The sequence below is a fragment of the Bombyx mori genome, chromosome 5 (genome assembly GCF_030269925.1).
Source record: "Bombyx mori chromosome 5, ASM3026992v2".
Classification (NCBI taxonomy): Eukaryota; Metazoa; Arthropoda; class Insecta; order Lepidoptera; family Bombycidae; genus Bombyx; species Bombyx mori.
Genome location: NC_085111.1, coordinates 13,171,384 through 13,199,127, shown reverse-complemented (window position 1 = coordinate 13,199,127; position 27,744 = coordinate 13,171,384). Strand labels below are relative to the sequence as shown.

General features: G+C 39.0%; 2 protein-coding genes across 4 annotated transcripts in view; one reads left to right on the top strand and one right to left on the bottom strand.

The window, feature by feature from the left end:
• Window positions 1-26,347, top strand: part of InR (insulin receptor) — a 74,864-nt gene extending 48,517 nt beyond the window's left edge. For 2 of the 3 annotated variants that reach the window (XM_062668439.1, XM_062668438.1), the window contains exons 5-25: window positions 200-341; window positions 1,697-1,875; window positions 2,516-2,683; window positions 3,686-3,845; window positions 4,866-5,010; window positions 5,709-5,923; window positions 7,115-7,289; window positions 8,190-8,434; window positions 8,739-8,915; window positions 10,952-11,145; window positions 11,797-11,965; window positions 13,525-13,719; window positions 14,220-14,374; window positions 15,951-16,118; window positions 16,582-16,830; window positions 17,444-17,532; window positions 18,040-18,265; window positions 19,013-19,231; window positions 19,312-19,392; window positions 19,875-20,121; window positions 21,504-26,347. In XM_062668439.1, coding sequence (XP_062524423.1) covers window positions 200-341; window positions 1,697-1,875; window positions 2,516-2,683; window positions 3,686-3,845; window positions 4,866-5,010; window positions 5,709-5,923; window positions 7,115-7,289; window positions 8,190-8,434; window positions 8,739-8,915; window positions 10,952-11,145; window positions 11,797-11,965; window positions 13,525-13,719; window positions 14,220-14,374; window positions 15,951-16,118; window positions 16,582-16,830; window positions 17,444-17,532; window positions 18,040-18,265; window positions 19,013-19,231; window positions 19,312-19,392; window positions 19,875-20,121; window positions 21,504-21,775 — 3,870 coding nt within the window. In that variant the 3' untranslated portion in view covers window positions 21,776-26,347. 3 annotated transcript variants of the gene reach the window in all.
• LOC110385885 (gamma-glutamylcyclotransferase) lies at window positions 26,298-27,559 on the bottom strand. The gene is made up of 3 exons (XM_021350588.3): window positions 27,317-27,559; window positions 26,941-27,074; window positions 26,298-26,742 (listed from the first exon to the last, which is right to left on the bottom strand). The coding sequence occupies exons 1-3, from the start codon at window positions 27,431-27,433 to the stop codon at window positions 26,319-26,321; spliced, it is 675 nt and encodes a 224-aa protein (XP_021206263.1). The 5' UTR covers window positions 27,434-27,559; the 3' UTR covers window positions 26,298-26,318.
• Window positions 27,560-27,744: the final 185 nt, after the last annotated feature.

Below are 27,744 nucleotides of genomic sequence, written 5' to 3'. Positions count from 1 at the left end.
ATTTGTTGCTGTTCCTTAATAAAAACTAGTTTTGGTCGCGGACCGTGGGATTTATTCCGCATTAGTTCCGCTTGGCATCATAATATTCGAATGGGCCATTATAACTTTGCCAGTTTTGTCTTGAATGAGCATGATTCAGAGTTTTATAAAGGCCTGATCTTGCATTTCAGTGTTTTAATCGATTTTACGTTTGTTACAGTCTAACTATGATACCAGACTGTGCGGCTTGTGCCCCAACGCTCAGAGTCGCGTTGAGGAGGACCATCGGCAATCGTTGCCGCAATGTCCCGCTGACACCAAAGGGAAGCTGCTTTGCTGGGACGAGAAACACTGCCAAAAGAGTGAGTGTGTAATTTTATAATTATCTATTGTTTTAGATTCTCACGATTCGAAAACCAATGAACAAGACAACTGTTTAGTCGTTGAACGAAGCGTTGCAAAAATATTAATGTATTTATTTTTAATTTTTAAATAAATTGCAATAGATGTAGACTTATTGTATGAGCGACTCATCGAGGGTTGAGAGGCTCTGGAAGTCTATGGACATCTTACGATACGAGTACAATGGGAGCCCTACGATTCCGCATTAATTGTGATACAACCGTTGATTTTGTAATAATGAAGAGCAAAATAAATGTATTGCATAGTTTATGAGCCAAAACGTTAAAATTATCTAATTCTAAACTTAAAGCGGATCACATAACGGATCTGAAAATGAAACATCTATTTCGGGTCTCATTCAGGTTTTGAAACTGAACCACGGTTAAAGATAAGAACGATCCAGAGATGACATGCACCGATTATTTTTGCGTCTGCCCCTATACTGTTTGTAACATATTTGCGAGAGAAGTAGTAGTAGTAGAGAGTAAGTCGTCATGGCATAAAGGATAAGACGTCCAGTGCATTCGTGTTGAAGCGATGCACCGGTGTTCGAATCCGAGGCGGGTACCAATTTTTCTAATGAAATACGTACTCAATTGACTTCCACGATTGACTTCCACGGTAAAGGAATAACATCGTGTAATAAAAATCAAACCCGCAAAATTATAATTTTCGTAATTACTGGTGGTAGAACCTCTTGTGAGTCCGCGTGGGTAGGTACCACCGCCCTGCTTATTTCTGCTGTGAAGCAGTTATGCGCTTCGGTTCGAAGGGTAGGGCAGCCGTTGTAATTATACTTAAGACCTTAGAACTCATATCTCAAGATGGGTGGTGCATTTACGTTGTAGATGTCAAGGGCTCCAGTAACCACTAACACCAGGTGGGCTGTGAGCTCGTCCACCCATCTAAGCAATAAAAAAAGAAAGAAAAAAAAGAAGTCAACCTCAATGGAATGAGGGACACGTTGATGAATATTTAATTTTGTTCCTTATTTAAATGAAAGAATGCTCGGTTATCGCTGGGACGTCATGCGTGCGTATTGTTTCAACAAATGAACGCATTAGAGCGAACGATGAAAGGGTTTAATTGGTTGTGACTAAAGCGTGTGGCGGGTAGCCATCATACAGTGCAAGATATTTGACAGATGCCTGAATCTCGCTTACGACATTTTCAAGATAAGCTCGCATATATACAAGTTCTGAACAACAACATTCGGACCGTCGGTCTATCGAGCAAATATCATCCGCTCGGTGGAGGATCTTCCCTCCGTCGTTTAAGTCTTCCTCAAATGCGTATTAATTAATCGTTTGAACAGTATGTCCGAGCGCTTGCGGCGACCACGGCTGTATGTCGAACGGCACGTGCTGCAACTCCGCCTGTCTCGGAGGATGCGACGGACCGCTCGCGAGCAATTGCTTCGTCTGCAAGAAGTTCTCGTTTGAATACGGGTCCGAGATGACTTGTATGGAGTCCTGCCCCGGTGGTACTTACGAGGTATGGCCCAACGAATATCGATTTCGAAGTAATATTGTTACTATAATGTTATTACTGGTGGTATGACCTCTTTTGAGTCCGCACGGGTAGGTGCCACCACCCTGCCTGTTTCTGCCGTGAAGCAGTAATGCGTTTCGGATTGAAAGGTGGGGCAGCCGTTGTAACTATACTGAGACCTTAAAACTCTTATCCCAAGGTGGGTGGCGGCATTTACGTTGTAGATGTCTATGGGCTCCGGTAACCACTTAACACTAGGTGGGCCGTGAGCTCGTCAACCCATCTAGGCAATAAAAAAAGTCGTTGAAAGCATTTTTGTAAACAAATAAATTCTTCTCGATTACTTAGCGCCGCCCGTAGTTACAGTTGGTTATATGTGTTTTTTATTGGCTTAAATGGATGGTTTCGTTTTAATCTGTTTGAAGTACTGCGAACTACAACGTTAATCCTGCTGCTCGGTTTGAGACATGAGATTGGGGTCTCTATTGCATTGGAATGGCTAGTCCCCAAGCAACTAAACACACAAATAATTTGCCAGACTCAATATGATATGTTATGCAATTCTCGACTACATCAAGCCACGGCTGAGACGTTTCGGTAAGATGACGTCACGATTGCTTGTGTACAACTGATTGCGTTGCAGTTGTCCCGGAGATGTGTGACGGAACAGGAGTGTCGCTCGATGTCCCCCCCGCCGCAGCCGGTCGGCGCCGCGGACTCCACGTACTTCCGGTTCGCGATCAAGGTGCCCGCCTATAAGACATTCAACAGCAGCCGCTGTCTGTTCATGTGTCCGAGTGGCTACATGGAGGTGAGTACTTGTTAAACTGACTAACGCTGAATATGGATAAACATGAACTGATGCTTCATTTAGTAACACTGTCAATGAATTTGTCAATAATAAAAAAATGACAACATCCGCTGTCTGTTCATGTGTCCGAGTGGCTACATGGAGGTGAGTACTTGTTAAACTGACTAACGTTGAATATGGATAAACATGAACTGATGCTTCATTTAGTAACACTGTCAATGAATTTGTCAATAATAAAAAAATGGTGCGCGTCCAAATTGGTGCACGCGAAAGAAGTGGAGCTTCTCTTGCGAATTGTAGTATTGTGGTTTACTTATCTTTTTCAAAATTCTCTTGTAATAGGGAATGCTGTGTATAAGAGAAACGACGAAAAAAAGAATTCAGTATGTAACGTAATCTGTAATCACGGTCTTAGAAATGAGGCCGTCAGCGTAAAGGTGGCTTAACCCACAATTTTTCATAATAACGCTTATTTAAAATATAACAATTTTTCATAATAACGCTTATTTAAAATATAATAAATTTTTATGCAAAACCGGCCTATCCATAGTTTCACCCATAGATGGCAAATGGCTTTGTAAGTGTAAAAATAATTTTGCGCGAATTGTTTTTTTTGCCTATTCAAATTCAAATTAATGAAAACCTAAACCTCGTTGCTCCATAATAACTATGGTAAGCTTAGGCCACTTTTGCGCTGACGGCCTCAAATAATGAGCCTTTTTTTTACCTGCCTATGCCGATAGCCTTGAGAGGCTATTTCAGCTTCACCCTAACGTGTGTAGGTGAGCTCACGGGGTTCAAACCGGAATGTTGCTAACACTGACCCTAGCAAGGGCAGTGCTTCGCAGAATCTACCACCGAATCGGAAACGCGACCCACTGAGAAAATTGGGCGAGAAGCTGAGTGGGCTGTGTTTATGGGTTAATTCGCTCGTCGAGCCCTTCGTTGCAAGCGACAGGTTCGACGAGGACGGTGACCAGAATGAGACTGTTTGAACGGCAGGTGGGTAACGAGACTAACGCGACGTGCCAGCCGTGCCCGCGGTCCGGCTGCGTGCGCGAGTGCCTCGGCGGGAAGATCGACTCGGTCGCCACCGCGGAGCAGTTCCGGGGCTGCACGCACATTAAGGGCAAAATGGAATTCACGCTTCGCTCCAGCGGAGGTACGTTTATACTGGACCATAGCACTGTTTCGAATTCAAGACATGAGGGATGAAAGAATTTTGACTTTTAACATTGAATGAAGGTGTTATGAGGCTATAGACCATATTAGACCTTAAAACTTCGGGCTTAAAGACTATTTTTGGAAATTGCATCTGATGAAGGGTTATATACGAAGAAGTTAATTAAGTTATATAAAAGTACAAAAGTTTGTTGCACGTTTTCACAAAATTAACAAATTGTTTCATATCCCCTTCATCCACTCATGGCTTGAATTATATTAACGAATTTCGTTGAACGTTTTGAATGATAACGTCTGTAGCGAAATATCGAACTTTAAAAAAAAAAATACCGTTATATTTTCTATTGCAATATCAACATGCCGTTTAATTTGTTTTTCTTTGCGTAAACAGCCTACTTTTCATGATTCGTATCAATTCGTTACCGTAGCCCATGGACATCACAACACGAATCTGCCATCCTCGTTGTCTTCTTTTATAACTGTCATAGCCTTCAAATCGAAACGCAAAGACGCATCGTAATAGAAACATGCAGTATGGTGGTATCTACCCGCGCGAGCTTACTGTTCGCTCCACTACCTGTGTTCGTTGTAATAACCTCAAATGATTATTTCAGTAATGTGTAAATGTTGTTCGACAATAAAATTACACACGTAAAGACGTTAATTCCTATTTATCATCGCACCTCCCGCCATCGGAGCAGAGTTCATCCATATTATCTGGAACCGCTGCGTTCATCGACAGTGCGTTTCCAAAGATCTTTTTTGCCACGTACCATCCGGCTTTGGAATGAACTCCCCTCCACGGTGTTTTCCGAGCGCTATGACATGTCCTTCTTCAAACGAGGCCTGCGGAGAGTACTTTATGGTAGGCAGCGGCTTGGCTCTGCCCCTGGCATTGCTGACGTCCATGAGCGACGGTGACCACTTACCATCAGGTGGGCCGTATGCTCGTCTGCCTAAAAAAGGCAATTAAAAAAAATAAAAATTATAATAATTTTAGGTAAGACGCTATCATTGTTGGAATCAGCGCTGGGCGAAATAAGGGAGATCCACGGATGTCTGCAAGTGACGCGGTCGTATCCTTTAGTGTCGTTGATGTTTTTGAAGAAACTCAGGAAAATTATCGCGAATCCTTCAGAAGATAAGTGAGTCTGTAATTTCAGTTTCATACTTTTGTTTGTCAATATTTGTCTCTCTTACTCTTGTCTCTTCTACTTTTACCGTTAAGTAGTTCTTGAGAAAATAAAGATTTTTTTTAAATATATTTTTAGTATCATAGCCTGCCGCGAATCTTCTAGAAATTAAACATGAATTCATATTAGCTATCAATTTTTGCATATAAATAGGTTTTTTGAATAAAGCACCACATCGAGTCAAAGAACCCTTTGTAATATTATTGTAAGTATGTACTACGTAGGTCAAGTATCAGCGGTGATATATTTTTCGGGATACTCCGTAGCTCGCATTCAGACTAACATATAAAACGGTGCGCGTCCAACTTGGTGCACGTTAATGAAGTGAAACTTCTTTCGATGATCCTTAAATCAGGTTTCTCTTGTAATAGGGAATGCTGTGTATAAGTGGTGCGATCTTCAACATTTATATTATATATATTTTAAATTATAGATAGAAAAATAAATAATAATATATATTATCGCTATTCGTTGCTAACGCTCGCGCTGGCCTGTAACAGGTATGCTACGCGCATGCGTTCGAGTGCCACGCATTCACTCTCGCTCTATCTCTTTCTAGTATGGTAGCGTTAAACGTTTAACGCAACCTTGTTGGAAGTCGCATTAGAAGTTTCACTTCAACAATAAAGTAATTAATCATTTTGTTACAGAGGGGAAGCTCTGCATATAATAAACAACGAGAATCTAGAGCTGCTATGGGACTGGTCCACTTACGGACCTATAGAGATAATCGGTAGCTGCTACATACATTCGAATCCCAAGCTGTGCTACACTCAACTGATGCCGCTTATGAATATGTCGTATCCGAAAACGAATTTTACCGAACTAGAAGTGTCCCAAGACAGCAACGGGTATCAGGCATCTTGTAAGTAATTCAGAAGTACGTATGGAGGTAGTTTTATAGAAAAGTTTTATACGTTATGTCCTAACTGCACATGTGTATGCGTTTAATTGTTCTAATTAATTAAAAATTGAACAAAAATCCACGTACGAAATATTAAAAAAAAAAATTGAGACGGTAGTTAGAAAAAATATTTAAATGATGAGTGACATCGTCTGGCGCGAACAAGAAAACTGTAAAGTATTTGAATTATTGGAAATAATAAGCGCGACATTAATTCGTGTCAAAATATGTACTAAATAATTGAGTTGTTGGCGACTCACATATAATCGATACAATAGTCGTTGTACTGTGAATTTAATTTTCGAGTCGATGCCATGCCTATCTTAAAGGTAGTTTGGGTGTTTTGAAATACAACAAAACCTCAATCGAACAACAATCATTGATACAGGGTGTGATAGAATTGGTCCTAGAGCTGAAACAGGAATTAGTTTTGTATGGGCCGTAACCTCGAATCGCCGCCCTAAAATCACACGTGTTAAGTTAGATATGCAATTGAACTCATTAAACAAGCTGTCCGTCAAGCCCACCGCTCATGTGGTGTTAAATAATGACCGTCAATAAACACCATAACTCCATCTTATATGTTAACGAGGTTCCGCTGCATAAGGGCCGTGACACACTTTGGAACGCGTGACCACTTCACGGTAGAATATTGGTCCGAAGCGAGACTTCCAGTCAACACACCCTTACAAAAATATTTTGTCTTAAAATTCCATACGTAATTTTTTATTTTTTTATTGCTTAGGTGGGTGGACGAGCTCACAGCCCACCCGGTGTTAAGTGGTTACTGGAGCCCATAGACATCTACGACGTAAATGTGCCACCCACCTTGAGATATAGTTCTAAGGTCTAAAGCATATGTAGTTACAACGGCTGCCCCACCCTTCAAACTGAAACGCATTACTGTTTCACGGCAGAAATAGGCATTATGTGCCGTGTATTAAGGGCCGTGCCAGATACTTCGAAACGCGCGAACACTTCACAGCACAATAGTGGTCCGAAGCGAGACTTCTTGTCCATACATATGCCCTTACAAAAATATTTGGTCTTAAAATTCCATAATAATGCATACATACATACGTGGCAATACATTTGCTATTGCCTGTCGCGCGGTTGTAAAGTGAAATAGCAAGAATAATGTCAATTTCGTAGGTCTCCCGGACGTCCTGAAGCTGAGCGTGTCGGAGTTAACGCAAATCGCAGTGGTACTAACTTGGGATGTGTACTGTCCCGACGACATGCGCAAGCTGCTCGGATACTCGCTGTACTTTATGGCCACCGAGAAGAACGTAACTCTGTACGATCAACGCGATGCCTGCTCTGATATGTAAGTACTGCTGACTATGTATTCTTTAGTTTATTGCTAAGCTCACGGCCCGTCTGGTGTTGAGTGGTCACTGATGCCCATGGACATCAACAACGTAAACACCGCCATACAACTTGAGACGTGCGTTCTAAGTCTCAGTTTGTATAGTAAAACGCCTGCCCCACTTTTCAAATCGAAAAGCATTACTGTTTCGCGGCAGAAATAGGCAGGGTAGTGGTACCTAACCGTGCGGGTTCACAAAACTTCTTCCTAGCGTTAATTATGTAATTTTTTTTGGGCATGATATTTATTACACAAAGTTAGACCTTCATTGTGCAAGTCTTTCATCAAAAAGTGTTAAGTGTACGTAATTCATTAGACTGGATTTATCGGGCTGAATATAACTACATAATAATTTATAATGATTTGCAAACTTAATTTCAAAATTTCCTTGGCGCGATTAGTGTTTTAGTTTACATATTGTTACGCTGGTAAGAGTAACGCCATCTATCGCCGAATAGTCGAACGAATATCGAAGGATCCATAATGCTCGAGAATTACAACGCCATCTATTGACAGATAGCGGAAACGACGACTAGAGATGTGTAGAATATTCTCGATAATTCTAGGGATGCGGTATCGGCTATAAAATCGTTGTAGAGATGGCACGCAGTCAGTCAGTAATCGGAACTACTCGAAGCGAAACAGCGAACGGATTACCTGAAGCGAAGCGGAACTAGCGAATTGAGAGTTTTAAAGTGTTTGTGAAGTGTTAAAGTGTTTTAAGTGTTGAATACAGTTTTTAAGTTGTACTTTTGTGAAATTTTATTTATCCCGAACCACAGCGCGTAACAATATCATACATTCTATGATATCTACAGGCGTAATTAATTTTATTCAAAATATTATTATTTTTCTCAGATGGAAAGTACTCGACAAGCCAATAGAGGAGACTCGTAAAGTGAACCGCAACGCGAAGCCCTCTCACGCCAGGAACAAAACGGAGGTTATATTCAATCCGTGCGCCGACATGCAGCCGCTGTTCTATCCCATCACCCAGCTGAGGCCATACACCAGATACGCGGCCTACGTGAAGACCTACACCACGATACAGGACAGGAAGGGGGCCCAGAGCTCGATCATTTACTTCAGGACCTTGCCGATGCGTGAGTGGGTCAAACGAATAATACAGGGTGTGCTGCAATCGTTCGTTGCCGCGTATTAGTCTTGAGTTCCGGCTTAATCGGACGTTTTAACATTGCTTAAAATCATAACGTTAACGTTACTTAGATAGGACAAGTCAAGCTAATAAAAGCGTGTTAAAAAGCAACTGACACGCCGCATACATAGTCGTTTTGCCTCCGAAAACCATGACACCCTGTATGTAATTATCTTAATGTTGCCATAGATAAACAAAAAACAAAATGAATACTTTCTCTTAAATGAAATGTAATGATTGTCTCCTCACAGAACCGAGTCCACCCACCGCGGTCACTGTGGAGCTGTTGACGCCGCATTCGATCTTCATAAAATGGTCACCGCCGACGATGCCGAACGGTACGATCATACTGTACCACGTGGAAGTGCAAGCCAACAGCTACAACAGGCCGCAGATACTTGCCGGCAACATCAATTATTGTGGCAATCGTATGTGTCAATTTTATAAATTTTATATTATGATTTAACTAGCTGTACCCGTCCTCTTCGGTGGGCATTTAAAATTAACATTTTTATTTCTCACCCCCACAAAGAATCTCATCATTAACGCCCCCGCAACTGGTGTGAGGAGTCCAACACTCATATAAATATTAGCCTATACATTAAGTACATGAATTTTCTACATGGATACCAAATTTCAAGTCAATCGGGTGCATGGTTCAGTAGTTATAACGGAACATCCGTAAAAACCACTGTAGATTTATATATTAGTATAGATAACCGCTTACTGGTGGTAGGGCCTCTTGTGAGTCTGCTTGGGTAGGTACCACCGCCCTGCCTATTTCTGCCGTGAAGCAGTAATGCGTTTCGGTTCGAAGGGTAGGGCAGCCGTTGTAACTATACTTGAAACCTTCAAATCAAATCAAATCAAATCAAATCAAAAAAGTTTTATTCAACATAAATGAAAGTACATACTTGTTGAACGTCAAAAGAATTACCGCCAATTCACAAGAATTAGCCTCCGTCCTGAGAAGAATTGGCAAGAAACTCAGCGGGCATGTTTTTTTTTTTTTTTTTTTTTTAAATATTAGATTTTTATTTTTATTTAAAATATTTTTTTTTTTAAATTTTCATATTACAATAAGTAATTCTAACATAACAATTTTACAATATTGAAATTCCCGGAGCGAGCAACTCATTCCCACTTTGTGCAATCTTCTAGATAATCATTGACTTTATAGTAAGCTTTATTGCACAGATGTTCTTTAATAGTTTTCTTAAACCTATGTATATGTAGGTTCTGAACATCTTGTGGGATTTTGTTGTACAGGCGCACAGACAAACACCCGAATGAATTTCGTATCTTATGTAACCTACTCATCGGCACAACAAGCTTGTGTTTGTTCCTAGTATTTCTATTATGTATGTCCGACATCTTAGGAAACTCCTCAATATGTTTACGAACATACATCAAATTTTCAAAGATGTACTGGGATGGCATAGTGAGAACTTTAATTTCTTTAAATTTTTCCCTCAGGGATTCCCTTGAGTGCATGTTATAAATAGCACGTATAGCTCTTTTCTGCAGAATAAATATCATTTCTACATCGGCCGCATTGCCCCATAGCAAAATGCCATAGGACATGACACTGTGGAAGTAACTAAAGTAAACTAAACGAGCCGTGTCTGCATTTGTTAACATTCTAATTTTTTTTACTGCGTATGCTGCAGAGCTAAGCTTACTCGCCAATTTATGAATATGAGGTCCCCACTGCAGTTTGGAGTCCACTGTTATACCAAGAAATACGGTTGACTCAACAAGCTCCAATGATTCCTCAGAAACAATTACATTACTATCTACTTGTCTCACATTTAAAGATGATTTAATACATTTTAAAGTAAATTTAATACATTTCGTTTTCTTACTATTCAATAATAGGTTATTGATACGGAACCAATGAACCACACACGAAATCGCATCATTCACTTCGTCATAGACTTGTAATTGTCGTTTAATTTTAAATAATAAAGATGTATCATCTGCGAATAATACGACCTCGTGTCGGGACTCAATAAAACTAGGCAAATCGTTTATATATATTAGAAATAAAAAAGGACCCAAAATGGAACCCTGAGGTACACCCATTTTCAACGTGGTGCCTTCGAACTTATATCTCAAGGTGGGTGACGCATTTACGTTATAGATGTCTAATGGGCTCCAGTAACCACTTAACACCAGGTGGGCTGTGAGCTCGTCCACCCATTTAAGCAATAAATAAAAAAAATAAACTTCAAATTCAATTTTGTAAATATCAGATTGAATTTGATGTTTATAAAATTTTACCTTATAACCTATATATAATTTAATATGAAAATAGAATATAAAATAGAAATAATAAAAAATTGAAATTCTATAAAATACAAAATAAAATATAGTTTTTTTGTTCATTCAACTTTTTTTTTGTGATTTTATTCATGTCAATTTGGTGAAATTGTTAGATCATTATTTAAACTATTTGTTACAGCGAGCATCTTGGCTAACATGATCAAAGCTAGTTTAGAAGAAGCGCCCGAAACTCCAGAGGAGAAAACCACCGGCGACGTGAAAAATGGTTTTTGCGCTTGCAAAGAGGAAGCCAAACCGAGTCTGAGGTTCAGCACTCGCGCCGAGGAGGAGAGGGTCGACAGCATCAATTTCGAGAACGAGTTGCAAAATCAGGTGATGAACAAACTTATTACCGGCTTATATTACTAACTAGCTGACCCGGCAGACTTCGTAGTGCCCCAATCGATAAAGAAAAGACACATCAAGGGGGACACATCAAAGGAAAAACAAAATTGTTTGTTTTTATATAATTCTGAGCTTTTTTATATTTTTTCACATATTAAACCTTCTCTGGACTTCCACGAATAATTCAAGACCAAAATTAGCCAAATCGGTCCAGCCGTTCTCGAGTTTTAGCGAGACTAACGAACAGCAATTTATTTATATACATATATATATATATATATATATAGATTACTAAAATTTAATAAATGTCAAATTAATTACTAAATGAATATTGATGTTTCTTTTTGCTGAAAAATGTGAAGTATAAATATTTTAAGACCATTTATCCGATTGCGAGGGCACTTGGTACATTTATTATTACCACTCCAAGGAAAGTTTCTGTCATAATACTATCAACACCGACAGATGGCGTGCGAGTAGTTTCGATAAATAAATATGGCCGGGTTTCATTAGTGTGTACACATATTATTTAGTGGGTGCATAAATACATCTATATACATTTTAAAGCCATATTAGCTTTTGTTATTCCGAGATAGGGGTTCGACCGTTGAATTTACAAATTATTCAAAAACTCCTCAGGTTTACAGGAAATCCGAACGAGTGAACCCGAAAATACACAAGTCTATCGACGGAACGAGCAAAGTGAAAAGGTCGGTCGACCACAGCCTCACCAGCATGCTCGTCAAACTGACCGAGAACAACAGCCCGAGACCCGGCCTCAACTACTCCAACATCACGGACGACGAAGGTACCTGGGCAGTCCCGACTCCTCGACGCCGCTCATCATACGCGACCATTTAACATGTCCCGTTCTCGCCTAAAAGCCGCCTTCTCTGTGCTTACCCTTCATCTATGTCATGCTTGTCACCGCGCACAATCATCACGACCATCTCAACGTTCTCGTTTCAGTAAAGTGCCGTCGCATCGAGCCTAACGTTTGCGTCGTAAAGGACAACGCAACAGGTTAAATATACACGAATCATTTTGTTATTATTATTATTTTTATTAATTTTATTGTCATTATTGTTGTCACGGTTTCGGTCGCTGCATGCCCGATCGTCACGTCACCGCCGGGTCGCGATGCTTTCACAGATTTACTGTTAATATTTTAAACCTGAATTTCTTGGCGTGCTAGCTTGATCTATGAGCAGCGAGTTTATTAAAAGCAATTGTCATTAGTATCGAATATTAAGGAGTGACGACTTTTTTTCTCGGTTCTCACCTCTGACGTTAGGTGACAGTTTTAAATATTTTGGCGGGAAATTTGGAAGGGGAGGATTCAAAAATCGAATACTTTAAACAAAATCGAGATATACAAAAGATAATGTTTTTAAGTTCTGCTTGTGATCCTACGCCCTAAAATCTTGCAATGAGAACTTGATAGTTAAAAGCTAATTCATCAAGCGCGCTTAACGCGTCGTAAACTGTAACATCATATAATTTTTATTTTATTTTATTATAATAGTCGAACCAAGCGATGTAGCATGTTAGCATCAAACATTACCGGTCGCATTTGACGACAGCATTTGCATGAAATTAGCTTTTACGGCAGTCGCCAGTTAAAACTACAACGAAACCGATCAGGTACCAGGATTAAGTAGCACGTTCACATTGTAATAAAATGCATGCAGTAAAATTTATATGATTGTTTTATTTATTTTCAGTAAATAGACGCACAGTCAAAATGCAGTCAAATGCAGACGTCATGTATTTCGTTAAATAATTCGTTTTATTTTTAAATCGTAAAGGTGGTGTTGCCATGTTTATTTAGTAAACGTAGTTCGTAGAAGATTTATTTGATTTTATCACCGAAATGTGACGTCAGCAACGTAACGTTACACAAACAAAATCGTTACTGTCTGTTTGTTTGTTGATGTTTTTAAAACATTACGCGTGCGTGAAACTTGCAATAATTTCAGTCGAACATAAATTATTAAAGACGTAGCCGAAAGCAGACTTAGTTACAGTAGGCTTTACTTAAATTTATCTTTTATATAAACAGAAAAAAGATTAATATAAATGTTAACACATAAAAAAAAGGTTTAAATAATTCCCGTCACAAGAAAAATGTTAATAAGTCTGAGATCCCTACCGCAATTGAAAAAGTAAATGATATTTATACAACTGGATATATTTATGTGAAATGCATATGAGTCTCAATTGAATAACATGTCGTTTCATTCATGTGGGAATCACGATAATATCCATATTTGGAATATGGACAAGCAGGTTTCATTGTTTTTTGCGTTTGGGGGTACAATAAAATATTTAAAAATATTAAATGGATTTAAAAATTAAAATTCGCAGGTTACGTGAAATCTTTATACTACGAATTGGACGGCTCGACTCGGACGTTGACCGTGAAGAACATGCGTCACTTCACCTGGTACACCGTGAACATATGGGCGTGTCGCAACAAGGACTTGAACGAAACCGATCCGGTCTACGCCGAGAACTGGTGCTCGGTTCGCGCTTATAACACGTTCCGCACCTTAGAACTGCGTACGTACCACATTTTTTACTGGTGATAGGACCTCTTGTGAGTCCGCACGGGTAGGTACCACCGCCCCGCCTATTTCTGCTGTGAAGCAGTAATGCGTTTCGGTTTGAAGGGTGGTGCAGCCGTTGTAACTATACTCGAGACCCTGAGAACTTATATCTTAAGGTGGATGGCGCATTTACGTTGTAGATGTCTATGGGCTCCAGTTACCACCAGGTGGGCTGTAAGCTCGTCCACCCATATAAAAGTATACATTTTTATTTTCATGAACAATTCGAAATTCGAATTCAATAAACTTTTTTGTGGCCAGCATTCTAAGAGAAAAGTTTTTACTGTGTGACAATACTTATGACCTGACTAGTTAGAATTGATTATAGCTGACATTGAATGTTCAATTGTCCTATTCTCCTATTCATACGATGTGTTTATATGATCAAGAAAAGCTTATCTTATTACAGTACGTTTAAAAATTGTTCCAAAATTTTTAATTTTTTTTTTATAGCAAACGCAGACGTTGTGAGCAACTTCCAAGTGGAGATAATGCCGGCTAACAAGACCTTGCCCGAAGTGAACGTCACGTGGGAGCCTCCCCTCAATCCGAACGGTTTTGTGGTCGCGTACAACGTACATTACTCACGAATCGAGAACAGTGCGCAGGTTTGATATATTTTGTAGATTCAATATATACTAATATATAAATCCACTGTAGATTTATATATTAGTATTTGGCTAATTTTGGTCTTGAATTATTCGTGGAAGTCCAGAGAAGGTTTAATATGTGAAAAAATATAAAAAAGCTCAGAATTGTATAAAAACAAACAATTTTGTTTTTCCTTTGATGTGTCCCCTTGATGTGTCTTTTCTTTATCGATTGGGGCACTACGAAGTCTGCCGGGTCAGCTAGTTAGTAATATAAGCCGGTAATAAGTTTGTTCATCACCTGATTTTGCAACTCGTTCTCGAAATTGATGCTGTCGACCCTCTCCTCCTCGGCGCGAGTGCTGAACCTCAGACTCGGTTTGGCTTCCTCTTTGCAAGCGCAAAAACCATTTTTCACGTCGCCGGTGGTTTTCTCCTCTGTAGTTTCGGGCGCTTCTTCTAAACTAGCTTTGATCATGTTAGCCAAGATGCTCGCTGTAACAAATAGTTTAAATAATGATCTAACAATTTCACCAAATTGACATGAATAAAATCACAAAAAAAAAGTTGAATGAACAAAAAAACTATATTTTATTTTGTATTTTATAGAATTTCTATTTTTTATTATTTCTATTTTATATTCTATTTTCATATTAAATTATATATAGGTTATAAGGTAAAATTTTATAAACATCAAATTCAATCTGATATTTACAAAATTGAATTTGAAGTTTATTTTTTTTATTTATTGCTTAAATGGGTGGACGAGCTCACAGCCCACCTGGTGTTAAGTGGTTACTGGAGCCCATTAGACATCTATAACGTAAATGCGTCACCCACCTTGAGATATAAGTTCGAAGGTTTCAAGTATAGTTACAACGGCTGCCCTACCCTTCGAACCGAAACGCATTACTGCTTCACGGCAGAAATAGGCAGGGCGGTGGTACCTACCCAAGCAGACTCACAAGAGGCCCTACCACCAGTAAGCGGTTATCTATACTAATATATAAATCTACAGTGGTTTTTACGGATGTTCCGTTATAACTACTGAACTATGCACCCGATTGACTTGAAACTTGGTATCCATGCAGAAAATACATGTAATTAATGAATAGGCTATACTTAAATGAATGTTGGACTCCCTATACCAGTTGCGGGGGCGTTAATGATGAGAATATTTGTGGGGGTGAGAAATAATAATGTTAACTTTAAATGCCCAGCGAAGCGGACGGGTACAGCTAGTATTCTTATAAAAAATATGAGTAAACTTTGTAGCTAAAACTCTATCCAAACATAAAGAAGCAAGTCAAGCAGAACAAAATTAATTGTACAAATAATATAAAAATTACATAACGGCAAACAATAAGTTAATTATGGTGTGGTTTAAATCTGAAAAGGAATTTTATACATTTGCTTTTATGAACTGTAATTAATTAAAATTTGTGTATGGAATAAGAATTGTTTTGTTGTCCCAAACACTATTGAATATCGATGGATTTATTAAATAATTGCAAAAATAAATATCAAAACAAATCGACATTGATATTTATTGTAACACCCTGTATGCTATAAGTACATATTATTGAATTCGCAGGGCCCGGATGTAGGTTTACAGAGCTGTATAACAGTAGACGACTACGAAGCGAACGGGCACGGCTACGTGCTCAAGACCCTATCTCCGGGCAACTACAGCGTCAAGGTCACACCGGTCACCGTCAGCGGAGCAGGAAACGTTTCCGAAGAAATCTACGTATTTATACCGGTATGTGTTATGGTAATTAACCATTAACAACTTTAAAGAATTGATTTTTAAACAGTTTTACTATTACGTTCTAACATGCACTTAGTGGTAATTGCATTTTTTTATCGCATGGATTGGAGGACGAGCGCACAGCCCACCTGGTGTTAAGTGGTTACCGAAGTCTAGAACGTAAATGCAAGGTGGTCGTACCGACGCGTGCGGACTCATAAGAGGTCCTACCACCAGTACATGCATGCGTGATTTTCTAACGAAGAAACAATCCATAAAATATAAGATATGACAGAGATACATAAAACAAATTATCAAATGTATGTATATATTTCTCGTAAAAAGAAGCTACAGATATAGAATATAATACATCGTTCTGTAATTATTTTGAAACGTAAATGTAAAATACAAGATGGGTTCGTGAGTTTGCAGAAGGATTGAGATATAATGTTTACGAGTGCGCGTTGGTGTGCAGGAGCGAGTATCGGAGAGCGGGCACGCGTGGGCGTGGGGCGTGGGGGCGGGCGGCGTGGTGCTGGCGCTGCTGGTGGGCGCGGCCGTGTGGTACGCGCGCCGCGGCCTCATGTCCCACGCCGAGGCGAGCAAGCTCTTCGCCAGCGTCAACCCGGAGTACGTGCCCACTGTCTACGTGCCCGACGAGTGGGAGGTCACACGCGACAGCATACACTTCATCCGAGAACTCGGACAGGGATCGTTTGGCATGGTCAGTCGCTTTGTTTTTTTTTTCTACCTTTGCTGATAGCCTTGAGAAGCTATTTCAGCTCCACCCTAACGTGTGTAGGTGAGCTCACGGGGCTCAAATCGGAGTATTGTTAACACTGACCCTAGTAAGAGCAGTGCTTTGCAGAATCTACCACCGGATCGGAAACGCGACCCACTGAGAAGACCCGGCGAGAAACTCAGTGGTCTGTGTCTATGGGATGGTCAGTTGCTTTTGTTCTTTACAAGTTATGATGCTACAATACCTATAGATATATGGAGACTATGAAGTCATAGGATGGCCGGGTTGTAGCGTGTAGATATATTTTATAGTAAAACGACATCAGCTCAGTGTGACTTGTTTTAATGGCGGATGCACAGTCTGGCGGTGTTGCCATATATTTACATTCTTTACCTAACAGAGACAAGTGGTTGGAGTTAGTCTAAATTATTGTAGATAATTGCCGAAGCGTGAATACGTGAACTGCCCTTTATACCCGAATTCGAATTATCAAATGAATTATAATAATAATTAACCTGACTTAAAAATCGGGAACAACACCAATTTATAACCACATAAAAAGCAGGTTTGAATCAAATTAATGTTCGGTTTTTAGGTGTATGAAGGGATCGCCAAGGAAATCGTGAAAGGGAAACCGGAAACGCGCTGCGCCATCAAAACCGTTAACGAGCACGCGACAGACAGGTACGTCGTGTAGTTGGACCTTGATTCTTTTTCTACGAAATACGAGCGCGGACGAACGCCTATAATTCAAGAGAAAGTACTCCAAAGTGAAGGAATAATATGCGTGTAGTATAGTGGAATAGAACGTACTATATACACGTTAGTGGTTGTGGAAAGATATGTCTGAATTTTGCTTCTGAGATCTGTTAACAAACGCATTTAATTTTAAAATTTAAATGCAAAAAATCAGTTTAATTAAGACTACTTTATTATTTAGGCGGTAGGCAACGGCTTGGCTCTACCCCTGGCATTCCTGAAATCCATGGGCGACGGTAACCACTCATCATCAGGTGGGCCGTGTGCTCGTCTGCCTACAAGGGCAATGAAAAAAAGTATTTTATCTGGAACATCAGATAAAATACACTATATAATCTATAAGAAATTGTTTGATCGTTTGTCTTTTTTTTGAAGACTAACAAATCGATACCGCGTTGAGTTTATAGTTATATGTAAGAACGTTTCGGGCAGGGAGCGCATCGAGTTCCTGAACGAGGCGTCGGTGATGAAGGCGTTTGACACGTTCCACGTGGTGCGGCTGCTGGGCGTGGTCTCCCGCGGGCAGCCGACGCTCGTCGTGATGGAGCTCATGGAGCGCGGCGACCTCAAGACGTACCTGCGCTCCATGCGACCCGACGCCGAGGGCTCGCTGCCCTCCAGCCCGCCCGTGCCGCCCACGCTGCAGAACATCTTGCAGGTACGAGGTCATACTAGACGAAGCTCTGTGTATTATTTTTTTCCTACCTAAGCTGATAGCCTTGAGAGGCTATTTCAGCGTAACCTTAACTAGTAGGTGAGCTCGCGGGGCTCAAACCGGCGTGATGCTAACACTGACCCTAGCAAGAGCAGTGCTTTGCAGAATCTATCACCGGACCCGAAACGCGACCCACTGAGAAGATCCGGCGAGAAATTCAGTGGGCTGTGTCTGTGGGTTAATTCGCTCGTCGAGCCCTTCGTCGCAAGCGACGGGTTCGACGAGGACGGTGACGGGTGCTTGTGGTACCTAGAAGCACCGTTAATGGATCGGGAGGATTCGTAATGACGTGTTTTGGGCGACGTCGACTGTTTACCATTCGCTCTACATCGGGTAGGCTCTGTGTAGATCATACCCCGCGCGCCCCTTATGCGTGATTGCATTCGAAAAATATTGTTTTACAATAATTATATTAGCTTTCTATTACAATATATAAAAAAATTGCTGCCTTTAATTAAGTTTATGTTTGTCAAAATAATATTGATTTACGTCTAAATTTTAATAACATGTTGACATGTTATTTTAATTCCTTTATGCTCGGTATAAGAGAATAAGACAGTGAATTGATTTTATCTATTATACTTTTCTACTGATTGAAAGCGGACGTTTTGCTTTTTTTTTATTATAGATGAATGGTTGAATTTTTTTTAATTTCTACGATTCATAAATTCGATTTTGTTCCTGTTTCAGATGGCCATAGAAATAGCCGATGGGATGGCATATTTGTCGGCAAAAAAATTCGTGCACCGCGACTTAGCGGCGCGCAACTGTATGGTCGCCGGCGACCTCACCGTCAAAGTTGGGGACTTCGGCATGACCAGAGATATTTATGAGACTGATTATTATAGGAAAGGCACCAAAGGCCTAATGCCGGTGCGGTGGATGAGCCCCGAAAGCTTAAAAGACGGGGTAAGTGTCGCGCGCTGGCTTCTAATAAATACATAGTCGTCTACTGACGAAACGACTTAATGTTCTCATTCGGTTTCCAGGTCTTTTCCAGTAGCAGTGACGCTTGGAGTTACGGGGTTGTTTTGTGGGAGATGGCAACGCTCGCGATGCAACCCTATCAGGTAATCATAACTCTGAGTCACCACCGAGTGCATGACCATTGTTCAGTAGAGGCCGTCGTAAGCAAACGTCACACAGCGAGCAATGGAAACGTTCGTTGTTTCTTTACTTTTTTCCCCCCTAGCTATGCTAGAAATCTCGAAGGATTACCCTAGCTTCACTGTACGAATAAGTGAGCTCACGGGGCTCAGCCTGGCAATTTTGTTAACACTAGCCCTAGCAAGGGTATTGCTTCGCTGAATCTACCACCGGATCGGAAACGCGACCCACTGAGGATATCCGGCGAGAAACTCAGTGGGCTGTGTCTGTAGGTTAATTTTCACTACGGAAAAGTGTGGTTTAAAGTGGGTCAAAATCGCGTCTAAATGAGTCAGTTACAAACGTACATACAAGTGAAGCTAATATAAAGCGTGTAAAAAACGGTCAGTGTCACTAGTCACTCTGCCAACGAGGCGATCGAATGATTGTTGGTTTGGTTTGGCAGGGGTTGTCGAACGAGCAGGTGCTGCGGTACGTGGTGGAGGGCGGGGTCATGGAGCGGCCGGAGCAGTGCCCGGACCGGCTGTACGAGCTCATGCGCGCGTGCTGGACGCACCGCCCCTCCGCGCGCCCCACCTTCCTGCAGCTGGTGGCCGACCTGGTGCCGCACGCCATGCCCTACTTCCGCCACCGCAGCTTCTTCCACTCGCCGCAGGGCCAGGAGTTGTACGCTCTCCAGCGATCTGCGCTAGGTTAGTGACCCTAACAATTAATTTTTTTTATTCAATTAAAACTTCAAGTAAAATTGACAACCAGCATGGAGTAATGGAGACAAAAAAAGTCGCATTATTCCGTTTCATAGTTTTAGTTGTTTGTAAAACATTAACATGCCAGTGTTCGCCTAATGATAGAAATTTGACCATAATCATTGATTCCTCAAGATTTAGATTTTACGTACTACATTTTCTCTTTTGTTTCGTTGATTTTGAAAAAAGACACAATGTAACTGATTTCCATGATAACACAAAAGCTCATACAATAAATAGCTACTAAAAAGAAAGAAGTTTGGAAAACAAATAGAGGAGAAAATGGAACATACTTATTTAGTTTTTACCTATTAAATATAAATATGCTTTATAATACATTAGTACATTTTCAATGCATTACATTTATTGTGACAATTGTATGAGTTTTTTTTTAAATGCTGTAAAAAATAACTATGCCACCGTAACTTTTCTATATACTTGAACGTTTTTTCTTTTCCATTGCATGTCGATTTCATTTATTCCACCAAAAACTAGCGATGAATCATTGTAATTGTTTTTACTGAATGATTTGATGAACGTTTATTGTGTTTAACGAATGCAGTGTATAAAATTAGTTACATCGTCTTTATATTTATCATATACAATATTTACACACATAGACGTCATACTTTTAACTTCACAGTCAGTCTGCCTAAATGTTGCTGAAGCTAGAAGTGCATGTTATTGACCAGATGAATGTGAAATACACTTTTTGATAGACAATTTATATTTACAGCTCCATTCTTTGTACATGACATAAATTTTAAAAATATTATTTCAATCCATGCTGATGGTAAACCATTATGGGTTTTCAACAATCAATTAGCATGATCATTTAATTGCACAGAAAAGGTACACTGCAGTAAATGATAACATTGATTATATTTTAGAATGTTTTTATACTATAATTAAGTTATTTGTTAAATATTTTCTTTTACATTCATGCCAACAATAGACGTTTGTGTCAAGCCCCCGGCACAATGAGAAACTGTAAGTAGTGCATGCATGCCGGATTAAAATGAGCAATAAGCACTTTTGTTATCATTTCCTGAGTGAACCATGTTAGCGATTAGAATTTTATGTATGTAGAAGCCTTTGATTTTTTCCAAATTTCATGCATGAACGAGGACATTTATATAACGAAAATCATTAGATTACTTTTTTTTTTAAAGTAGGTTCTTCATTAGGTACAGTTATGCTAAATTATGATAGTACCTATCGATTAAGTTCTAAATTAAATCTATCGTAGTGCAAAATCGAAATAGTAGAATGCTTCCCTTTGTCTTATGTTTTGTATCGCAAATTAATTCATGTTCGTCGTGATACAGATGAGGAACAAGAGCTCCCGGAGGTGGACGTGGGTGCGGTGGCGACGGGCTCCGTGTCGAACCTGTTCGGTGTGTCGGGGCGGCTCGCGTCCTGGGTGCGGGAGCTGTCCTCTCTGCGGTCCCGGGGCTCCGACGACGCGGCGGCCGAGCCTCTGCAGCCCCTCCCTCCGCCCGGCACCTCCCCCGCCCCCATACTCGCACCCGCACCGGCCATCAAGGGACCCAACGGCGTACTGCGCGACTCGCACTCTGCCCGTTTTCGAAACCACTGATACCCGAATCGAGCGAAACTCCTCCCACCTGTAAACGAACATGCGTACCCTTAGCCCGAAACAATGTCCCTACGTATATATGACGATCCTGGGACTGCGTAAGGGTACAGCGCGATGGTGGCGGAGTCGCGCCGGAAGGGGGGTAGGTGTAGGCAGCCGCGCGCGTGCTTCCGCGAAACCTCTATCTACCTCAGGTCGGACGTCTCGGCGCCCGACTCATCGAATCATAGTTTCTAAGCGTAGCTAGTAAAATCTTCGATGCGTTTTTTTTATTTATTGAATACGAGTACGTCTCCACGCGGACGGCGATGTAAATATTAACTTGTAGTACGGATCGGAGTGTTGCCGGACGGTGGGCTCGGTTCGTGTCGCGACTGACCCGTGGAGGGCGCGGCGGGGACGGACGCGGGTGTAGATATTGTATTTAAAAGTTCGTCTCCATACTTGACCGCCCTCTACACTGTCACTGTGTGACTTCAATGAGACCGAACCGAGGTCGTCGACTCTGTTTTTTTTTTTCGATACTAGTTTAAATTTATCCTTAACGAGGACCGTTCCTCCATCCTCTCTGCATTTATTACATTAATTTATTGCACAAGGAGCGTGCCAGCAGAGAAGAATGTTCGAGTTAAAAAGTAAATTAAAATTTTAAGTGCACAATTTGAAAATAACTAAAGAACAGTAGTAGTATCGAACAGGAAACTTAATAAAATTCGGTGAGAATATGTTTTAGCATCGGAAGCGTATATTAAACGTTTGATACGACGCCTCTCGATATTTATCCTATAAATTGTACCTCATTACGATAGTTGTAACAGTGTCCTTTGACATAGCCTATTAATGTTAAGACTACCCTATAAGATGTATAGTGTGTTTAATATGATAATATTGGTGCGTGAGAGTAAATTTGTACAAATTAATTTAATTGATCGATATTCGGACCGAGGGGCGAGGGGCGGGCGGCGCGGGGGGCGGCCCCGCTGCGTTGTCATGTTGTTATTGTTGTTGCAACACTTTTTGTTGAAAGTGTAACGTAGCGGGTCCGTCACTCGCGTGCTTGTCGCCGGATTCGCGCAACACTTTATAATACTCACATAAAAAAAAAAGTTCCATACTGACAAACGAAAAAATAGTACTTTGATTATTGCTGTTATAAAAATGATATAGGTACATTACGATTAAATATCTATTTATAATTAAATAAACAAATTCAATTTACATACAAATTATACCGTGTAGTTTTAAATAGATTTTGTGCTGTTGAAAAAAACTTATATAAAACTTTAACTGAAACACGCCAATATTTTTTTCCACATCAAACATGAGTGTAAAAGTTACTATAATTATTTAATATCATATAAAATAGGTAAAACAAATAATACAACTTAAATTGGTTAAAATGAAAAAAAAAAAAGAATACTTGAACTAACACCATATTATTGTATTTGGCCTAGATTAATAATTACTATTAGATGTTGATCATTTAACGAGTATATTTTTACAAGATAAAAAAAAATTATGTGTGTATGAACAGCCAATTTCTTTGGGAAAAAAATATAAAAATTTTAATGCTTTGTATCCATCTTGAGGACGTCAAGTATACTTAAAACAGTTTCATAAGTATACTTCACACGAAGGACTAATAATTGTATAGTTCTGTAACAAAATAAATGACAGAGTGGTTGATTGAAAATGAATGAAATAGACAACGGTTTTTGTTTTATTTAAAGTCATGTATAATGTTGTAATTTGATATTTTTATCAATTATTAAAAAGTTGCATTAATGAAAAAAAAAAAAAAAAACTCCGACAATACACATCCTAAAACGACAATGAAATTGTATTTCAGTATAAAAGTAAGAGAAAGTACATACAAAAGCTTTTTTCATTTCGATAACAATGTTATTACAAAGCTCCGTCGTCTAAGAGTTGTGCTAAATTTGATATTTGACTCATAATGAGATATCTTTTAGCAAGACGTATTGTATGAAATATGTTTATATAATGATATGGTACCTATGTGGTATATAATGACGGCTTTTGTAACTTCGCCTTTGAATTAAAATTTTTGTATTATTTGTAGTCGAAATAAGACTAATTGGTATTTCAAAGTCAGTGTAGATTACCTGCTAAAATCTACAAAAAAAAAAGAAGGCGATTTGTTATATTAATGATAATGAAATGATACAAGAAAGTTCTTTTTGATGTCTTTTATTGCTAAATACAAATGCAGTGTTTTTTTAGTGTATTTTTCTTTCAATTCAATCAACTATTTTGTCACTTTATCAGTACTATTTGATCCTTACAATATGTAAGGGATATGTGCTCGAAGCTGAAACGGCATTACTTGCTATGTTCATACAAGACCGTTGACCCCGCGAGTCATTTGATATATTTGCGTTACATTGCGTGCAGTGCAGGAAGCATTTATAAAATATGTTTCGATTATATATTTTCGATTTGGTTTTCAGAAACGGTGTCTTTACACCCGCTATCACATGCCCGAGATCTATATCTACACAAAACCGTTATTGTTATTATTATTATTATTATTATACATTCGGTAAATTCGCGATGTAAACTTATTAAAATCATCGAAAGTTAGTTTGCAACATACGACAAAATATTAAATTCGATTTACAAGACACGAATAGTTTCTGGTTTTAATGAAAACTAAAAAAAAATATATTGATGTAAGGGTAAAAACGAGTGCCTTCAGACGTCCAGCCTTTAAATGAATGCAGAATTTTTGATTGTGGTAAAGACACTGTTTGATCGAAATTGACGGTATACGAATGAATAGTTAATCGAAAATTAATTAAAGTAATTCACAAAACGCAAGTAACATTATTCCTTAACACAATTAAAAATCTCTTAGCCGGAAGAATATTATAATGCTGGTTTAGATGTATAGCGAATGGCTTGCCGATTGTATTTTTGTTTTTTTGTTTAGATAATTTTCCGTCCGCACTGACTAATGTTGAGTTTTATTTGGAACTGGGGTTTTGGAGTGGAGTGCAGTGCGACCGGCATGGGATATGTTATGGGTACACTAAGTCGTCTGATCGTCGGGGCTCAAGGCACGTTGCATCGTTGATAACTAACTTTCATTAGTCAAATATGTTATATTGAAAAAAAAAGGGAATTCATTGAAAAAAAAAACCGTTTATTTTTGTATATTGCATAGTGCCTTTTGCTCAATTAATGGAAATATACTGTAGATAACCACTAAGCGTATGTTATTAAGTGTATTATCTGTACTGTTAGCTCCACATATATGGGCCGATGTTCCAGAGCGGTGAACAACGTATCGCACCTGTTTATCGGATGAGATCTCTCAGCGCTCTGGAAGGTTTGGCATCGTTGTAACCGAAGTGGCAAGCCGCTTTTTACGGCCTCGCAGTTCCTGAAACTAAACCGCCAAACCACTCCACTGCTCGTCTCCAACTGTCCGCCACCGCAAATAATAATTGAGGCCGTCAGCGCAAAAGCGGCCTAAACTTACCATAGTCAGCATGAAGATAACGAGTTTTGAATTTACTTTTACACTGCTTCGTGGTCAAAAATAATACGCGTAAAAATAATGTTTACTAAGCCATCTGTTATTTATGGGTGAAACTAGGGATAGGACAGTTTTGCATCAAAATTTATTATGTTTTAAATAAATTGCAATATATAAGCACGACACGAATATGAAAAATTTTGGATTAGGCCACTTTTGCTCTGACGGCCTCAATTGATGTTTTGCATAGCGCTAGTGTGATTATAATTAAATTTGTAATTAGTATCATCATTCTCCTGCCCTTCTCCTAGTCACCTAAGGTCGGCGTAACATGTTTTCTCCTTCTCCTCTATCATATACCATTTCTTCGCTCACTACCCTCTTACACATATCGTCTTTCACGCAATCCATCCGTTTCTTCTTAGGTCTTCCATTTCCTCTATATCCTTCCACATTCATAATTAACACTCTCTTACCAACCTCATTTACCATACCATACAATTCCAAACGCGCCACTTTCAGACTTTCTCTAAATTTGTAATCAGTACTTTTACTGAAATACGAGGAGAGAGTAAATGGAGTGGTTCCGGTTAGATTAGTCTCGCACAACGTTGCCTCGCACAGCGTTCTGTGCGAACTCAAATATTATGGTTTCGTTTGGTTATTTTAATGTTTTTGTTTATCAGTATTTAATGTCATTTAAGATTTTTCATTAATCAAGGCAGTTAGATTACCTCATTTTAGTGTAATATTTTTCGTAACTTATTGACTGACTAAATGATTTCCTTGTTGTGTGATATGTGAGTACTTGTGATCTAGTGTCGGGGTAGCGTTGTGCTATATGCTCAATTTTTAAATACAAATTCACCAAACTATTAATGTAGTATACATATGACTTTATAAATATTAAATAAATCAGGACCGAGTACCTAAAATAACTTTATTATTTATATTAATAAAAATGTTATGAAATTGTGGAATTGTTTAAAATAAAAAAAATACAAAAAAAAACACTTAACCTTCCGCCTCAAATATGAGTATTTATTGTAAATAAATATTGTTTTTTAAAATGTTTATTTTTTCGATTTTTTTGTTTCGTAACATGTTCATATCTAGTTTAAGTGGCCTTCTTGGTATTCTCCCTGGAACTCTACATTGGCATGGTTCATTTTCGGAATAGCGTTTTAATAGACACGCTGCTCTCCAGTATGCTTCTTCGCCATTATGTTTTAATTTCTTTAAATATTCTATATAATAATTTGGTAGCCCGTGTTCCAAAGCCCCCAATATTATGACCTTTTTATATGTTCTCGATGGCCAGTTTTCTATGGGGATGACGTCGTTATCACTTCTCGGCAAAGGATTAACGGTCTGTATGTATGCTCTACATAAAAACGTCCCCATGTATGGCGTGAGAACTTTGACATATTTTATGTAATATTTTTTTACTTCAACAAGTTTTTGACTGTAAGCAATTTCAGTTTTCATTTCACTATTAGTATTTTAAAGTGCACTTTTTATTAGGACATCAGTTAATTACTACTGGTATAAGTCGTTTACAACATTAAAGTTACAACATTAACATTAACAATTTTGATTTACTATATTGGTACTTCATTACCATACACGTTTAAATAAATAAATAAATAAAATATGAACTCACGCATCCAGGGATGTCATATCGTTGATGTGCAAACGCCAAATGGCACCCCAAACGTGTGCATTAGCTGTTGGCACTAATGTTCCAGTAGGACCTCCCAAGAATTTTGAATATGTTATAAAATCCAACCTATAGTTCTTAAAAAGAATTAATGTGCTTTTTATCTTCCATCAAAAACATTTGATGTCTAAGCGGTAATGGGACAGGTGAATTTAATAAATTTTTTTGGAAACCTCGATTTCATGTCTAGCGCGCGTTCAATTCGGAATTATGAGCTCTTTATCTTAACACCGGGTAAGCTCATCAGTTGCAACAATATAATAACTAATAACTTAATATAATAGATAGATAGACTAGACGGTAACTTAATAGAACTTACGTCTAGTCTTGCTATGGATAAAAACTCGGCTGTAGGGTTGTGCATGTGTATTCTGGATGTTAATAAATTGGCTCCATAAGAATAATATAAGAAAGTATCAGGCTCGTACATTTTCATAATTTTCTGTTGAGATGTTTACATCTTTGAAGTTCCTAAAATGTATAGTTTATGGACTATTTTCGAGTGACTATAACTAGCTCTATTTCTGCATTCGTCGTGTCAGGTTCATAGATTATGGTCAGGTTCAAGCAAAGATAACGATGTATTCTCTATGAAAGAAAATCAAAATTCGAGAAAAAGGTAAATTCGTCAAATAGTTTGTAATCTGATTTATTATTTACTTCTATTTAGACTTTTAGAAATTCAGTTACTGTTTTAAATAGTGGAAGATGGAAAAAAACTTTAGACTGCTCCAATATTTTTTCTAT

Coding starts and splice junctions, on each gene's coding strand:
- LOC110385885 (XM_021350588.3), bottom strand. CDS start 27,433: ATGAAAATGTACGAGCCTGATACTTTCTTATATTATTCTTATGGAGCC. Junction 27,075..27,316: donor TATCCATAGCAAGACTAGAC/GTAAGTTCTATT, acceptor ATTCTTTTTAAG/AACTATAGGTTGGATTTTAT. Junction 26,743..26,940: donor GATATGACATCCCTGGATGC/GTGAGTTCATAT, acceptor AATTGCTTACAG/TCAAAAACTTGTTGAAGTAA.